The sequence below is a fragment of the Prionailurus viverrinus genome, chromosome E3 (genome assembly GCF_022837055.1).
Source record: "Prionailurus viverrinus isolate Anna chromosome E3, UM_Priviv_1.0, whole genome shotgun sequence".
NCBI classification, from domain to species: Eukaryota; Metazoa; Chordata; class Mammalia; order Carnivora; family Felidae; genus Prionailurus; species Prionailurus viverrinus.
The window spans coordinates 10,011,842-10,029,576 of record NC_062576.1 but is presented as its reverse complement, the minus strand read 5'-3'; the positions used below and the strand labels follow the sequence as shown (position 1 = coordinate 10,029,576).

The 17,735-nt window shown below is 47.8% G+C and overlaps 1 protein-coding gene across 2 annotated transcripts in view; it reads right to left on the bottom strand.

The window, feature by feature from the left end:
* HIP1 (huntingtin interacting protein 1) overlaps positions 1–17,735 on the bottom strand; it is a 151,379-nt gene that overhangs the window by 35,072 nt on the left and 98,572 nt on the right. For both annotated transcript variants that reach the window (XM_047838725.1, XM_047838726.1), the window contains exons 2-7: positions 14,631–14,694; positions 11,886–12,028; positions 11,595–11,651; positions 3,946–4,026; positions 1,582–1,658; positions 1,042–1,103 (exon numbers count right to left, since the gene is read on the bottom strand). In XM_047838725.1, coding sequence (XP_047694681.1) covers positions 1,042–1,103; positions 1,582–1,658; positions 3,946–4,026; positions 11,595–11,651; positions 11,886–12,028; positions 14,631–14,694 — 484 coding nt within the window. The remainder of the gene's footprint in view (positions 1–1,041; positions 1,104–1,581; positions 1,659–3,945; positions 4,027–11,594; positions 11,652–11,885; positions 12,029–14,630; positions 14,695–17,735) is intronic.

The window sequence follows — 17,735 nt, the reverse complement described above, 5'->3', positions numbered from 1 at the left end:
ATTTCTCCTACAAACCGCGGTTTCCAACTGTGTGTGGTGCTGTTCTCACCATAACCTGCCCTGAACTGACTGGCCAAGGCAGGAAGGCGTTTGCCGACCCAGTACAGCGCTGGCTGGTTAACAGGCCATTTGCGGGCTCCTGTGCAGATGAACATGCGGAAGAAGTTGTAATTCAGGGTGAGAGGGTGTCTGTTTTTTTTCCTGAGGAAATCAGAACCCCAGGAGTGGGCCCCACACGTCCAAGCGCTGAGAAGGTTGCCAAGCTTGTGCACGAATGCCTGCAGTTTGGAATCCACTCTTTCACGGAGCCGAACACTTGTCGTGGTGCATGGTGAATCTTAGAAAACGGGCTCTCCTGTTCCCCGGGAAGGAAGGGGAGCCATGCTGGGGGCGGGGGGGGGGTGCTGCGGGGAAGAGGGGACACCAGAGAAAAGGGAATGGATTGCTTCCTTCCTGATTTCTTGTCAGGGAAGTGTGAGGGGCTGACAGCCGGGAGGCACCAGAACTCTCGGCGAAGGGAGCCCGGAAGTGTGGCCAACTCCCCTTGCTTGTAGGAAGGGGTTTCGTACACGGACTTGGCCAAAACTCAACTCGACCAGCGGGTCAACCCCAGCTGCTGACCAAACAGCACACAGCAACCCCTCTTCCTGAGCGGAAATCGGTCCTGAGTGCCGGCCCAGCTGAGTAGCAGACAAAGGACCGACCGGTGCTGGGGCCACAGTCCAGAGGTTACCAAAGAGGCCAAACTGGTCTTTGGGCTCTTGGAGGCCTGGGCCTCTAGAGGGAAGCTGGCAGGGTAGGGGGCACGGTCATTCTGCTCAAAATGAAATCACTGACTCTGAAAATACCCAAGAGCTCCAGCCCTGCCTTGCACTAGGGATGGAGAGAGCAGAGATAGCGTGTGGGTATCCCCATTTCCTGGCCTGTGCTGTACAACTTGTAGGGAGAGAGGGGCTAGGAAGGCTGGGCCAAGCCGGGAACAAAGTTTGGAATCAGGCAATTCTCAGAAGAGCCTAGGCCAGACGGGAGCGAGAGACTCACCAGTTTGGAAGAGGTTAAGTTCACACTCCAGGTAGTCAAACATCTCCACTGTCAACTGGAAACTGGACCCAAGAGGAAAGAGAGCTTATACTCCATAGCCCAAGGCCAAGGCTTCCCTCCCCACGCTCTGTGTTTCTGTCTCTGTCCCCGGTGCACATGTGCATGCCTGCCTGCCTGCATGCATGCATACACGAGCATATGCACACACGCACAGACACACACAGACCCACACACTAGCTCCAATCCCTAGCCCTGCCTACACGGGTCTTAAGGCCATCTGAAGATCAAACAGGGTGAATTCCACAGTGACAGTGGCAGAGGGAAAGGGCAGGTACCATGCTGGGGTGGGAGAGCAGAAGGGGACACTGAGAAGTGAACCCTGGACAGACTGGAAGGGTTCTGGATGGGGCACCGGCACTAAGTCGCCCCACCCCAGCCACTGTCCCTGCCGTCAGGCCCTGTGTGACCCCAGCCAGAAGTGGCAACATTGACAAGAGCTTCCTTGCCCGTTGGGTCCACTGCACGAGGACGTCCACTCACAAGTTGTTAACGTCGCTCTCTCCAGCCTCGTCCAGCTGCCGGTCGCTCATCTGAAGGTTGCCAGGGAACCTGGGATTCTGGCAAGGCAGGCAGAGGAATGAAGTCAGGACAGAGCACCTCAACTAAGCCGACACCAGGCAAACTGTCTACACTGAGTTCAGGGAGCAGCAGGCTTGATTCTGTTCGTGTAACACCGACACCCTTCCTGGGGGTTGTCAGAGCACGCAACCTCACGTACACACAGACCCCTTGACCAGCTCACATCAAAGGACATCCACTGCCCATCATCACAGGTAAAGGCTCCACCCCTCTCTGGGAGCCAGGACAGGGCTCCGTCCTAACAATTTGGGTGCTGGGACCCTCTTCTAAAGACGCTCTCTGGTGCTGCAGTGAGAGCCAGCGGGACAGCGGTCGGACCTCAACCATCCACGAAGCACAGACAGTGCTGCATCCGCGCACCGCCAGTACATTCTGAATCCTACCCATGCTTCCCTCTGTCCTTCCACCACTTTCTGAAGCTGCCCTTGGGAGTTTGGGGGGGCGGGAGGGGATATTAGCTTTAGGGAAACATAATGAGTAAAATAAACTTGAAGGTAGGAAAACATTACATCATGTACCCCCAAAGTCAGGAAAAATTATTACGTATCAGCAATCTTGTCAAATATCCGTATCATTATCTCTTCCCCAGTGTGGCAAAGGGAAAGGTGTAGATGGGCACAGACAGATGGGTGGTTGCTCCATCAAGGGGGTCTCAATTCCACAGGGAGACAGAGATCCTCCACTCAGGCACCTCCTGGCTATCCACTGGCCCTCTGCCCTGGCTGTCCCCTCCTGCCCCCACGCTCATCACTCCTGTGCCTCCATCTCAGAGCTGGCTGGTTCCTTGAGCGCCCCCTTCTGGCCATGTTTACTTCCTCGCTAGGGGTGGACATTACAGAGACCTGGTCCCCTGGTCCCTTTGTCCCCTGCCTTTCTTGCTGCCTGTCCTTCCACCACACTGCCGTCAAAACCTGGTGAACCTGGATCTTTGTGCTGAGGACCAGCTGCCAATGTCCCTGGAGAGGGACTCAGAGCTGGAGTCACCCTTTAATCATGTTCTCCAGCCTTGGAGCCCCTTCACAGTCCTTGCTCCTGGCCCTGACGGGCTCCCTAATCCATCAATGACTGTCCTGACCTCAAACTGTCCCGCTCTCAAACCCGGTGCCCATGCCATCACCCTCCTCACGTGCCTTCCTCCTGACATCACTGGAACTCCCTGTGCATCCTTCTTCTCACTCCCTTCCCTGTTTTGAATGTACCAGCTGACCTTCTGTTTCTCCAGCTTCAAAAGAGGAGGGGCCAGCTCTTTCCTGACTCAGGATCAGCCCTTCTTGTGTGCTATTTGATCCGATATAGGTTCTGGTCGATTCTGTCACTCGTCCAAGCAGTCCTGATTGAGCGCCTGTTCTGGGCTAGACGCTGGACAGCACATAGGACACAAGGAGACACGCGCTCCTGTCCTCTGTCCTCCTGAAACCCTCAGTCCAGAGCACTTGTGGCCTCACTCTGTCTCCCTGGGCTCCTGTGCATCTTCCTATTGCCCAGGTCCTTCCCACAGGCCCCACATCTCCCTAGCTGTTGCCCCCCACCCCTCCTGCCAGTCTTCAGACAGTCCCCGCCGCTCTTGCCTGTCCCAGGGACCACCGTCCCGATCAGGCTCTGACCATCTTCCACTCTGAGTGGGATGGTCTCACCTAGCTGCCCAGCCACCCCCCGCCCCTGCCACCCTGCACCTGACTGTTCCTCACACTAATGTGGATCTGTGGCTCCTTCCATAGGCTCATGTGACCGCTTTGCACTGTTACAGGGTGCTGCAGGTAAGAAGCCTCCTCCCTCTGACTGATCGGTGCACTCCTGACCGGCCGACCCTTCCTATGTATCCTTATGTGCCACTTGGTACCGAGCACAACGGTTTTACCTGCATCGGGTGCATAAGAAATACTGTCTAACGCCATACGTGGACAGAAAGAAGGTTCTGTGTGGAAACTCACTATATAAAATGGAGGGATCGTTTTTAGAAACAGTCGAGGCGGTGCTTTCTGAAACACCTTCCTAAGGCAACCCAGGGCACCGGGTTCCTCTCCAGAAGGGGCAGGAGACGTGGGCCAAACGCCCAGTTCCGTGTCCCATCCCGGGGGCCTGACTGCAGCTGTCCTGTGAAATCTCTTTCTCTCACTGGATATGGTACAAACACTCCCTGAGGGGCCCTGGGCTGCCTTATTCCCGTAAAGACCTGACAGGCTCAGGGAGGTGCCAGGGGACCGCAGGGGAGGAGCTGGGGGAGCCGGGAGCCGGGGGTGATGGCAGAATTGTCTGCAGACTCACTTTGGTGTGATATTCCATCTTTGTTCTTAGCAGTCTGAGGTAGGTGCTGCACAGCCGTCCATAGCCCTCACTCAGGTGGCCCTTTCCAGAAAAGAAAAGAAAGCAAGGGTCACCACTAACAACACCTGGGTGAGAGACTGATGGCCGGGACTTCTTCTATAAACAATACATAGATTTTTTTTTTTTTCTCAATTCTGGAAAACAACAAATGGCCATTGTGGAAAATTTGGAAAACACAGACAAGTACAGATACACACACATCAGCCTTCATCTAGACAGAAGATACAATCATGGCTAACATTCTGGGGCACAAAGTATTATTTGATCTAATTTTTTCAATTTAACTAGACCTATTTTAAAATGGATATTCTTTATTTTTAATTTTTTTTAATGTTTACTTTTGAGGGGGGGGAGAGGCAGAGAGAGAGAGAGAGAGAGAGAGAGAGAGAGAGAGAGGCAGAGAGAGAGAGATAGGGAGGGAGACATAGAATCCAAAGCAGGCTCCAGGCTCCCAGCTGTCAGCACCGAGCCTGACGCAGGGCTTGAACCCACAAACTGGGAGGTCATGACCTGAGCCAAAGTCAGACGCATAACTGACTGAGCCACCCAGGAGCCCCTAGACATTTTTTTTAAAGTTTTATGTATTTAAGTAATTTCTGCACTCAACACATGGCTTGAACTCATGACCCCGAGATCAAGAGTCATATGCTGTACTGTCTGACCCAGCCAGGTGCCCCTAAATAGACATTATGTTTTTTTTAGAGCTGTTTTAGGTTCCCAGCAAAATTAGGCCGAAAGTACAGGGCTCTCCTATATACCCCCTGTTCCCACACATACATAGCCTCCCCCACTGTTAACATCCGCACAAGAGAGGACATTTGTTCCAACCGATGAACCTATACTGACTCATCATTATCATCCAAAGTGAAATTTGCATTAGGATTCACTCTTGGTGTGATACATTCTATGTTTTGACAAATGCATAATGTCCTGTACCTGCCAATTACAGTATCATACACAATAGTTTCACTGCCCTAAAAATCCTCTGAGTCCTACCTTTATTTTAAAATTAAAAATGGGAGGCACCTGGCGGCCCAGTTGGTTGAGCATCCAGACTCTTGATTTCGGCTCAAGTCATGATCCCAGGGTCATGGGACCAAGCCCTGCATCAGGCTCCTAGTCCTGCGTCAGACTCCACACTGAGCAAGGAGCCTGCTTGGGATTCTCTCTCTCTCTCTCTCTCTCTCTCTCTCTCTCTGTGTCAGCCCCTCTCCCTTTCTCTAAAATTAAATAAAAAAAATTTAAAAATGGAACCCATTTTTTAACTTAATATACTTCTTTTTCTCTATCTTCTCACATTTTCTCCCGTATCATTATTTTCAGTGATATTATTATCCGTGTGTAATGTAATTTATCGAACGAACTCCCTAGTGTTGTATGTTTTAGTTGTAGGCAAGTTTTTCTGTTATAAGCTCTATTTCAATGAACATTTTTACGGTATAATCTTGTGTACACACAGGAGAACTTCCTTTGCATGAATTCTAGACAAGGCTTCAGATTTAAGAATTTAAAATCTCCCACCCTTAGTAATCACAGTCTGGCTACAAGCCATTTCCTTCCTTCTGTCTCTCTCTCTCTAACTGCAGGAGAGGAAACACCTCCTCCAGATGGACTCCAGCAGACTAAGAGAGGCTAGAACATTCCGCATGGAGGGGGGATTGGAATGGGATGGATCCCGGCTGGGGACAAATAAGCATTCCCATGGAGGCTCCCCATGCGGTCGTGTCCTGGGTGTCTGGGAAGAAGCTGGAATTAGCAGGGTGATGCTTGGAACTGCCAGTTATGCCCAAAGGAGGAAGGACATGGTGGCACAAAGAACTCTCTTTTTTTAACGTTTTATTTTATTTTGAGAGAGAGAGAGGGAGAAAGAGAGAGAAAAGGGGAGGGGGAGAGAAAGAAGGAGACAGGGGATGCAAAGCGGGCTCTGTGCTGATGGCAGAGAAGCCAATGTGGGGCCCTAACTTACGAACTGTGAGATCATGACCTGAGCCAAAATTGGAAGCTTAACCGACTAAGCCACCCAGGCGCCCTGGCACAAAGGACCCTTGAGCTGAATAGTTGTAGTTCTCACATGAGGTCTGACTTCTACATTTTCTTCTGGGTGCATCTATATCCTCTAAGGTAGAGGAACCCCACTGAAACATGCCTCAAAGGGCACCAAAGGGAGTTGGGTCATCAGAGGAAGTTAAAGATATCAATTCCAGAGATGACAGTATTTCCTAATGTATTCATTTCTATGAAGAACCATATTTTATGAGTTGCACATTATACTTGTTCATCATGGAAAAATTAGAAAGTAGCAGAAAGACAAAGTGAAACTATGCTCATCATCAAAGGCAACTGTATTTCATATGAAAACGCACCAGGATCAAAAACCAAAAGATGAATGCATCATAGATGTCAATGTAAAATGTAAAACTATAAAAAACCCTAGGAAGTAACACAGATGACCTTGGGTATGGCAAAGACTTTTTATTTTATTTTTTTAAGTTTATTTATTTTGAGAGAGAGGGAGAGAGAGAGAGAGAGAGAGAGAGAGAGACAGACCGGGGCAGGGGCGGGGCGGCAGAGAGAGAGGGAAAGAGAGAATCCCAAGCAGGTTCTACACCATCAGTGCAGAGCCCGATGAGGGGCTCAAAGTCACACACCGTTCGATCATGATCTGAGCCAAAACCAAGAGTCAGACACTTAACCAACTGAGTCACCCAGGTGCCCCAGCAATGACTTTTTAGCTAGAACACCAGCATCATGACCCATGAAAGAAATATCTGACAAGCTAGACTTCATTAAAATTAAAAAAAGTCTGCAAAAATCACTGTTAACAGAACGAGAACCCACAGAGTCTGGATAAAGGACTGTTATCCAGATTATATAACATTCTCTTAAAACTCAACAATAAAAATTGGGGCACCTGGGTGGCTCAGTGGGTTAAGCATCCAACTTCAGCTCATGTCATGATCTCACAGTTCGTGAGTTTGAGCCCCACTTCGGGCTCTCTAGTTGACAGCTCAGAGCCTGGAGCCTGCTTTGGATTCTGTGTCTCCTGCTCTCTCTACCCCTCCCCAGCTTGTGTTCTGTCTCTCTCTCTCTCTCTCTCAAAAATAAATAAACATTAAAAAAATTAAAAGAAAAAGTCAACAATAAAAAGACAAACAACCTGCTTAAAAAAATCACCAAAGACCTTAACCAACACCTCATCACAAAGAAGACCGCAAATAAACATGTGAAGAGACGTTCCCTGCTGTGTGTCACCAGGAAATGCAAATTAAAACAACACTGAAATATGAGTACACACTTACAAGAATGGCCGAAATCCAGAACACTGATAACACCAAGTTCCAGTGAGGAGATAGGGAACAATGGGAGCTCTCATTCATGGCTGGTGGGAATTCAGAAGGGTACAGCCACTTTTGAAGATGGTGTGGCAGTTTCTCATAAAAGTAAACATACTCTTACCACAAAATACAGCAATGGCGCTCCTTGGTTTTTGCCCAAAGGAGATGAAGACTTAGTCCAGACAAAATCTGCACGTGGATGTTTAGAGCAGCTTTACTTATAACTGCCAAAACTTGGAAGCAACCAGGACGCCCCTTAGTTGGTGAATGGATAAACCGTGGTCCCCTCAGACAATGGGGTATTACTGAGCACTAAAAATGAAATGAGCTATCAAGCTATGAAAAGACATGGAGGAACCTTAACTGCATGCTACTAAGAGAAAGAAGCCAGTCTGAAAAGGCTACATACCAAAGGATTCCAACTACAGGACACTCTGGAAAAGGCAAAACTGTGGAGTCAGTAAAAAGACCAGTGGTTGCCAGGGGCTGCAGGAGGTGGGCAGGGATGCACGGGTGGAGCACAGAGGATTTTTAAGTCAGTGAAACTCATCTGTACGATACCACAGTGATGGATGTGTGTCATGATACATCTGTCCGAAGCCACAGAATAGACAACACCACAACCCCACAAGTGAACAATAATGTAGACTATGGACTTTGGGCGATTAGGATGTATCAGTGAAGGTTCATCACTTGTAACAAATGTACCACGCTGATAGGGGATGCTGATAACAGAGGAGGCTACATTTAGGGGTGGGGGTATATGGGAAATTGCCATACTTTCTGCTCAACTTTGCTGTGAACCTAATAAAACTTGCTTTAAAAGAAAATAAGGTCTTAATTGGAAAAAAAAAAAGAGTGAAAAGGTTTCTAATACCTAGAAACTCTCAGTCAAATGGAAGAGAAAACTACATAGGAGGACAGGCCTAAAGGAATGCCAGTTTGGATAATGAGTCAGATTACATTGGGCTGACTTTCCCATCGAAAATTACTAAAATATTGGGTAAAATATTTAAAACTTCTCTTTGAAGGCATTAATGAACTAATGAGAGGGTAAGGAATCTTCAGACCAGGGACCAAGTCCTTACAGCTACTAGGAGAAAATATGGAATACTGGGGTGATGGAGTTGGCAGGGACAGGGGTTTTGCCTCACCAGGTGAACTGAACTTGGTTTTCTGAGCCTCAGGGGCCAGGTGTGAACTTAGCCCTGCTGAAGTTGAAGAATCTGGGGGAAGAGCCAAAGACTGCCTTCCTGGTGTAGGAGAACTAAAGGTGAACTGGACATAACACAGATCCCAGCACTCCTGCACCAAAAAAGTCCTCCCTGAGGCCCTTGAACCACTGTTGTGATCAGAAGGAGGGAAAAACAACTCCTTGGAAGTGGACCCAAAGGAGTCAGAGCTCAAGGGAATCCTCCTGGAATTCACAAAACCTTAAGTTGAGGATTTAACTTAGAGTGATCTTAATGGAGGCAAATGCCCATTCTCTCTGGAGGAACCTGCCTTCATTATAGACTTCAAAGAGTTCCCACAAATAAGATTCCTAGGAAAATGAGCACCTCACAGTAAAAAATAACTAAGCACAAAAAGAAACCCCATAGCATGAACAGCATTCATCAAAAACAATGGACAGCAGAAACATATCTCAAAGGTCTCTAGATAATGGAAGTATAAGAAGTGATACATGAAATCACTCTTTAATTTGTTTAAATAAGTCAAGAGTCTGCTTCAAAATACATGCAGGGCACAAGAAATTATAAAAAATGACAAGCAGACTTGGAGGGAAAAAAAGAACTCTAAGAAATGAAAGCTAGACTAAAATTATAATTATATAATGAAAACGTTTAACAGATGAGACCCAGCTGAAAAGGGGACAAATAGAATGAAAGCTAGATCTACTGAAGTTATCCAGAATACAGTAAAGAGATAAGCAGGTAGAAAACAATGAAACACAAGTCTAAAGACATTGGTGGTGGTGGTAGTGGTGGGTGCCTGGCTGGCTCTGTTGATAGAGCATGTGACTCTTGATCTTGGGGTCATGAGTTTAAGCCCCACACAGGGAGTAGAGCTTACTCAAAAAAAAAAAAAAAGATACTGGGGGGATAGAATGAGAAAGACGGATATAACCAAAGTCTCAGGGGAAAAGACAGAACAAAGACAATAGTTGAAGAGACAAAGAGAATTTTTCATAACTGATAAAAGATACTAACCTAGAGATTTAAGAAGTCTAAGGAATCCACAATAAATTTGCACCTATACATGGTAATATCTTAAAAATGGCCAGAGGAAATGCAGATTTGCTTCAAAGAAGGGACAATGAGTCTGACAGCCGACTTCCTGAAAATGATGGAAGTCAGAAGTCAGTGGAAGGGTATCTTGAATAATACTGTCCATGTGCAGAGGAAAACTGTCACCCCAGAATCCTAAGCCCAGACAAAGTAGATTCCATGTAGGAGGGTGAAATAAAGACATTCCCAAACAAGTGAAACCAATTATCTGCCACCATGAGATTCTCACTAAAGGAAGTTCTAAAGAAAATAATTCAGGCAGAAAAAAAAGTAATCCTGGATGTTATATTTAAAGATTTAAAGTTAGATTTAACTGAGATCTAAAGAAACAAAGAGGACTGAATAAAACAATTAAAACAAAAGATCTTATAGAGTCTAAAAAGAAAAACAAACCAAAATTAAAATACACAACAACAAAAACCTACAAGCTTATAGGGAGGGCATGGAGGGAAAATATTCTAAGGTTTTTGTGTTAATAGGAAACAGATAAAGACAGGAATTTTAGCTCTTGATAAGCTAAATGTGTATTTTGTAATTATTGGAAAACATACCAAAAAAATAAAAAATAAAAGGAGAGTTAAAAAAAAATCTCCTAACTAGTAATGAGGGAAAAATGGAATGAGAAAAAAAATACCCAATCAATCCAAAGAAGAAATGAAGAGAAAGAGAAACGTAAGTAGAAAATAGCACAAACTAAGATGGAAGATATAAATCTAAAAATATCATGCATTACAATAAATGTAAATGGAGTAAATGTACAGTTAAAAGACAAAGACTGCTATCTTGAAGAAAAGCAACAACATAAATCCAATTAAATGCTATTTATAAGGGACTTTTCTAAGACCTAGAATATAGAAAAGTCAAAAGTTTTAAAAGGAAGGAAAAAGACACACCAGGCAAATTCTAACAAAAAAAGACCTAAGCTTCCTGTGTTTAGAGATATAATAATAGAAAGATCTCCAATATGCACTTGGGAGATCTGGGGACAACTCTCAGCTTTTATTTTTTTTAAGTTTATTTATTTATTTTGAGAGAGAGAGAGAGTGAGAGAGCGCGCACACGTGCACAAGTAGGAGAGGGGCAGAGAGAGAAGGAGAGGGAGAATCCCAAGCAGGCCCCACATTGTCAGTGCAGAGCCTGATGAAGGGCTTGAACTCACAAACTGTGAGATCATGACCTGATCTGAAATCAAGAGTCAACTGAGTCACCTAGGTGCCCCCTCAGCTTTATTCAGACTACCTAGCCTGTTATGTAGAAGAGCTGCTTCCCTCTCTGGGCCTGTATTCTTATCAGCAATGGGTGGACTGGATGACATAACATTCTGTGAGTGCAGACAGATACAGTAAGAATTTGAAGGAAAGGGCTGGAGTTCTCAACCAGTGGGGGCAATGAAACATATCAGAATCAACCCGGGAGAGGCTTCAAAATGCAGATTACACCCCATCTACACACATACTCCTTGGACAACAGAATCTAGAGGGATTCTGGTGTGTGTATAAAAACCTTCTTTTTCAATTGATGCTGATAACATCACCTACCTCCTCCTTCATCCTAAGGCACTGAGAATCCCTAGACAGGAAAGAAAAAGCCCTGGCATTAAGAATTGGGAATGCTGGTTCTCAATGTATTGTGACCTGCATGGAGCCATCAGAAGGAAAGACACAGGAACTGTGGCGGTCACTGCTGAGGGATCCCAGTGCCTGGAGCACATTCTGATGTAAGCTTCCATTGGCAGGAGAAGCTCTCAGGCCCTAGAACTTCCCTATGGCTAGCAGGGCCCCCGAGTAAGACTATGGATATCATGGTACTATTCGGGGGCCATCTTTGACGCCTCTGTGATGCTCATGAGAGAAATTCTAAGCAAGTTGAAAGAGATAAATTCATTCCGGTCCATAGTCCTTGTTCTATGGCCTCTGGGGAGGGGTAAGAAGGTGCAGGTGGCCCCCGGCTGCATCTCCAAACTCACCCACATCCTGCTCATGTCACTCAGTTCATTTTTGTATCTCAGAGAGTCCTTCAGGACCTGGAGAGGGAAGGGATCCGCCGATGAGAGATGAGAAGGCAAGGAGACAGAGGATGGCAGAAGATGGGGCTGGGGCAGGCAGGGAGGCTGCCCAGACAGACAAGCCCTCCTCTCACCAGTAACCAAAAGGCCCTCAGGGCAGGAGTGGCCAGCGGCCCCTGTGCCCCAGGCGATCCCACTTTCCCCACATGGGCCCCGGGCTCCCTGGTCACCCCTGCAGCCCCAGGAACTCACGTTTGGGTGTCCATCTCGGAGGAGTTTGTGAAACACGTGGCAGAACTTCCAGCAGAGGACAGCGTTGCTAGAGAGGGGCAGCCGGTTGACAACAGACCAAAAGGTCTGTGCCCCTTTCTCATGGTGGGTGCCCAGGATGCACGGTGAGGGAGGGTCATGGAAAACAAAGGCACGGGCCCTGCCTCGGGCAGCCAATCCCTGGGGTGGAGGCTGCAACAGGCCACTAGCAACCTATCACCATACGACACTGTTACAATACCATTGACCACATTGGAAGCCTGTCCCCCAAAACCTAAAATGACTCGTACACCCCACCACTTCTGCAAAGCTGCCTGGCCTCAACCAGGGATGCATTAATCTCCCAATACTCTGAATTCTCTGTATGTGGAATTCGTGAGCCCCTTTGGGCTCAGTAGGGGATGTCCACACTTCCTTCGTAATTGTTCGTTTAAATAGGCCTCACACACCCAATTCCTAGGCACCATCAACCCCAAGTGCAGGTCTTTCCCCAGAACTACAGGCTTCTTTATCAAAGCTTAGGTAAGAAGCAAGGTGCCAAGCAGGCCAGAAAAACTTGCCTCGGGTCAGGGAACTACATGACTCATCCAGAACACATGTTGTTTTGCTTCTGAGCTGGAAGGTATCATAAAGTTCCTTCCCCAGACTGAAATTTACATTTCGAGAGGGGATGAGCTTGAACACAGACTTCTGGGTCTAAGAAGCTGAAGTCAGCTTTTGGTCTTAGAGTGATTTCTGCAATGACTACAGTCTCCCCTCAAGTACAGCCCCCTTGGGCTAGACAGAAGCCAAGAGGAGCGGTAGATAGCTCCCAACCCCTCTGCAGAGAGCTAGCCAGCCACCCTGACTTTGAAAGAGGCAAGGAGACCTTTCTGTCCTTTGATTTCATAAGCATTTTAATGCACCCATTGCGTGTCAGGCACTATAAAAGGCACTCAGGGTTATAAAAAAAAGTTAAGACTCAGTCGCCAGCCCTCTAGGAGCGGATGCCGTGGTGGGGGCGGGCGCAGTTAGGCACCTAAGGATAAACGGTTGTCTGAACAGCATTTCTGACATCAGACTTCCAAATGCTTATTCAATTGTTATTGAGGGTGGCTGACAGTCTTTTAAAAAAAATCAATAAAGAATAAAGGTTGTGTGATATCTTTAGGCTTTAAAACCCTACCCTATGGAATTACCCTTTCAATGTTTATCCACCTCTTAAAGGTGAAGCAGAGAGACTCACAGAATGTTACAGCTGGAACATTAGACGTTTCAAATCTTCTTTGGCCCAGGTCTTTCATGTGACAGACAAGGGGGCGAAGTCTCTTGGAGGCCCCCCCGCTGGACCCACTCGAGGCTCCAGAGCAAGCCAGATGGCTGTAGAGGAGGGATTCCAGAATCTCCTGGTGTCCCTTCCATCACCCCAGGCAGCCTTCCCGAGAGGGTGTAATATGGCCCTGCCAGTCCCCCATCTGGAGCACACTAGTCTCTGAAAACTATCTCTCTCTTTATTTCCTGTCTCATTCGGACTGATCAGTATTTTTGGCAGGGCGGGGCCAGCAGTTGGGCGACTTATAATGAAGGCTTTTCTCGACTCAGTAGAGCGAGGGGGGACTGTGCCTTTGTGGGGATAAAAGGGTAAGGTCTACAAGGTCTCACTAGGCTCACTGTTGAGCCAGGCTTCTGGGGTACCTGGGCAAAGTTCTAGAGCCCCCATCCTGCAGCTAAACCCTAAATCCAACCAAAGTATCTTCCCGCCAAACACAAGCTGCGTTTCCGCCAGTAGGAGCAGCACGTGCTTTTAGCAACACTTCCCAGGGGCTTGACAGGTGTGGGGCATCGCACCGGCAGTCCGGGGCTTCTTCCACCCCCTTAAGGGGCTGAGGTGGGACGGCTTCAAGATGAGCGGTTTTGAGCTGACTGGCTGTGTCCCTGCCACCACGATGAGCCCAGGCAAGAAGGAGCTGTTCACCCCAGCCTCCACTCGCCCCGAGCTGCACACACCAGCAGCCTCTCCTTTGGCCTTTGAGGATCAGCCCTCCAGCTCTTGGTGTCTATACCTCAAGGGCAGATCCCAAGGGACCCATCAGCCAGGATGCTGCCTGTGCTTCTCTCTGAAGACACGACCCATGATGGTAGTGGCCCAGGTCCAAACTTGGGATGGGGACCAGGAGGTGCGATTGGTGAGAACCTCCAAGCCACCAGCTCCCTAAGCCACCTTGGGGTCCTTGTCTTCTTCACCCCTGCTGCCTTTGGGGTGAACTGGCCCACACAGGTGGATCTTATTTCCCTGGTGGAGCCCCTGCGCTTTCGTAAGGCCAACCATTGCAGCCGAGACCTTTTGCTTGGGTTTCATGATCAGAGAAGGGGAGACGATCATGTTCCCAAGGGGGTGGTCAGTGTGGCCCTATGGGCCAAGTGCAGGGCCTGAAGTGCTTTGAGGACACAGGTGAAAAATCACTCCTGTGGTCCAAGAAAATCTCTCAAAGGAAAGTAATGTCAAGGGACTTGGCAGTTCTGAGGAGTTCAAGTCCTAGGCTGGGCGGGGCCCTTGGGTCCCTTCATGATGAGCTGTGGTCTCGAAGGCCAGCTGCTGCCAACCAAGCTTCTCAAACCCTGCAGGAGGCCTGGCCAATGTGGGGGTTCCCCTTCCTGCAGCTGAGTAAGGATGCCTCGCCCTGACCTCAGTCCCCACAACTTGACCCTCCTTGGGGTCAGTCTTCCAAACAACATCCAAAAGGATATTTCTGGCGTGTTTTTCCTTTACAGCCACTTCCTGCGTATTAATGGCCTTATTGATGCTGACAGTCTGAAAAACAAGAGGGAGGGGGAGGGGAAAGGAGGCTGAGATGAATAAGCTTCTAGAGTGTCTGAGACCCTCCCAGGCGCCCCACCCCTTTCTCTCCCTCCAGTGACTCCTCCCCAGTGCTCTGAGGACCCCTCCGGGACCAGGGTCCGGGTTGGAGGAGGTGGGGCTGTGGGGGGCAGAGGTGGGCAACGCTCCCAGGCCAGCTGGCCCAGGCTGTCCTAAGGCAGCGGGCTTTGCTGCCTGGCATTGGCTGTGCCCAGCTGCTGTGCCCGCCTGCCACTCATTCACTCGATACAACAGCGTGGCAATTAAAGCCTGCACAAAGGGATGCTTTTCATCCCCCAGGGAAACATTATTTCTCCGGGAGCAGGAGGAAGAGGCACTGAGCTCAGGGAGCGGCTGCGGCCCAAAGGCCACCCAGCCGCCCCTCTCTCACCAGGAGAGCCTCCCACGGAGGCCTCCCTAGCCAGCCCAGGTCTGCGGCGGGGTCACTGGAACTTCTTGTTTTCCCACTCCTGGGCATCTTCCAACCCTAACCAAATTCCCTTTTATTTCCTTACTTACAAGGCATTAACAATACCCACTCCTTTTCAGTTGTGTTAAAACTCGTAACTCCCTTTGGAATTTAGCAAATCGTGTGTACCTATGGATACAACTTACGGAAAGACGAAATGGGACCCTATCATGGAGGCTGCTTAAGTACAGTTTTTCTCCTTTTTCTGTTTTGCTGTGCTTTTCCATAGTTGGCATTTGACCCTAAGCCACGTTAACATGTTATGCATCACACACACACACACACACACACACACACACACACACACACACCCCTCCCTACCGAAGGGGTTAATTCTGCCACTGTTCTATAGAAACGCGATCACCAAGCACAAGACTTTTCAACATCCTCCTTTTCTCACTTGAAAACATCTTACGAAAAATTCTCCAAGCGGCATGGTAAAATTCTAGCTCATTCTTTAAAGAGACAGTATAATATTTCATGGTGTGGGTGGGCATGATTTATACAAGCATTCCCGTGCTGGCAGGCCATCAAAAAACTTTTTTAACCACTGTAAACCATTTTAGTAAGCATGCTTATACATATTGATGCCTTCATTCCCAATGGGTAGACTTCCAGGAGTGGGATACACTGGGTCAAAGTGTTGTGATTTTTTTTTTTTAATCTGCCATTATGGAAAGATCCCAACATAGACAAACATGGCCCCCACAGCCCCCAGTGTCAACCTTTATGAACTTGCAGCCAAATCCACTTCCTTATGGACCAGGGGTCACAAACATTTTCTGTAAGGGCCAGTTAGTGGGTATTTTAGGCTTTGTGGGCCACATGGCTCTCTGCTGAAAGTCCTCAATTTTGCAAAAGTTGGAGCACGAAAGGAGCCTCAGAGATACTAAACAAATACATAACCAAATGAGTGTGGCTGCGTTCCAAACAAAACTTTATGCACAAAAACCAGGCAGTGGTGGGGATTCGGCCAGTGCCTGTTAAGTATGCTGACCCTTGCTTTCTCCTGTCAGCCCCTGACGCCCTTGCTTTCTGGATTATCTGAAGTAAAATCCCAGGCATTATATCATTTCACTAGTAATAGTTCAGGATGAACCTCTTACGGAAAAAAGAAAAAAAAAAAGAACAATTTAAAAATTAAACCGGGGCACCTGGGTGGCTCAGTCGGTTGAGCATCCGACTTGGGCTCAGGTCATGATCTCACAGCTCGTGAGTTCGAGCCCTGCGGCGGGCTCTGTGCTGACAGCTCAGAGTCTGGAGCCTGCTTCGGACTCTGTGTCTCATTCTCTCCCTCTGCCCCTCCTCCGCTTGTGCTCTGTCTCTCTCTGTGTCTCAAGAATAAATAAATGTAAAAAATTAAAAAAAAATTTAAAATTAAACCATAATACTATTATCACACCTAAACTTTTAAGGATGGGGGCGCTTGGGTGGCTCAGTCGGTTGAGTGTCCGACTTTGGCTCAGGTCGTGGTCTTGCAGGGTTGTGAGTTCGAGCCCACAGTGGGCTCTTTGCTGTCAGTGTGGAGCCCACTTCGGATCCTGTCTCCCTCTCTCTGTTCCTCCCCCCGTCTCTCTCTCTCAAAAATAAATAAAAATTAAAAAAGAAATTTAAGGATAATTCCTTAATATCATCAAATGGTTAGGTGTTCAGATTTCCCTGTTGTGTGAAGACAGGAAAACTTTCTTGCATTTCTTCTAATCAGGATCCAGATAAGCTTGCCATGTTGCATTCCGAAAAGACCTTAATGGTTCACATTCCCGCTGACAATGTACAAAAGCATCCCCACCATCACCATTTTTGCTGGTCTTATGGGTATGGTGACGCTTCACTGTGACTGTATTTTGTATTTCACTGACTGCTAGTAAGTTCTGAGTATTTCCTTACATGTGCTCATGGTTGTCGACTGCCTTAGATAGTTTGTTTTTTAAATTTTTTAATGTTTATTTATTTTTGAGAGAGAGAGAGAGCAAGAGTGTGCACAAGCGGGAGGGGAACAGAGAGAGAGGGAGGTACATAATCCAAAGCAGACTCCAGGCTCTGAGCTGTCAGCACAGAGCCTGACGCGGGGCTAGAACTCACGAACTAGAACTCACGAATTCATGACCTGAGCCAAAGTCAGATGCTCAACCAACTGAGCCAACCAGGCGGCTCGACTGCCTTACATAGTTAAGTATGCTCACCTCAACTTTGACCGCTTCTGCGTGTACTTAAGGTTTTTCCTGCCCCTGGATTATACTGGTAGACTCCTACGTTTTCTTCTAAGTGTTTTAATTTTTTTAAAAATTTTATTTATTTTGAGAATAAAAGCACAAGCAGAGGAAGGGCAGAGAGAGTAGGAGAGAGAGAATCCCAAGCAGGCTCTGCACTGCCAGTGCGGAGCCCGATGCGGAGCCTGAACCCATGAACCGTGAGATCGTGACCTGAGCCGAAACCAAGAGTCAGACGCTTAACCGACTGAGCCACCCAGGCGCCCCCACAAATACGTTTTTAAACCGTACTGACCAACTGCCCAAGCTCATGGTCA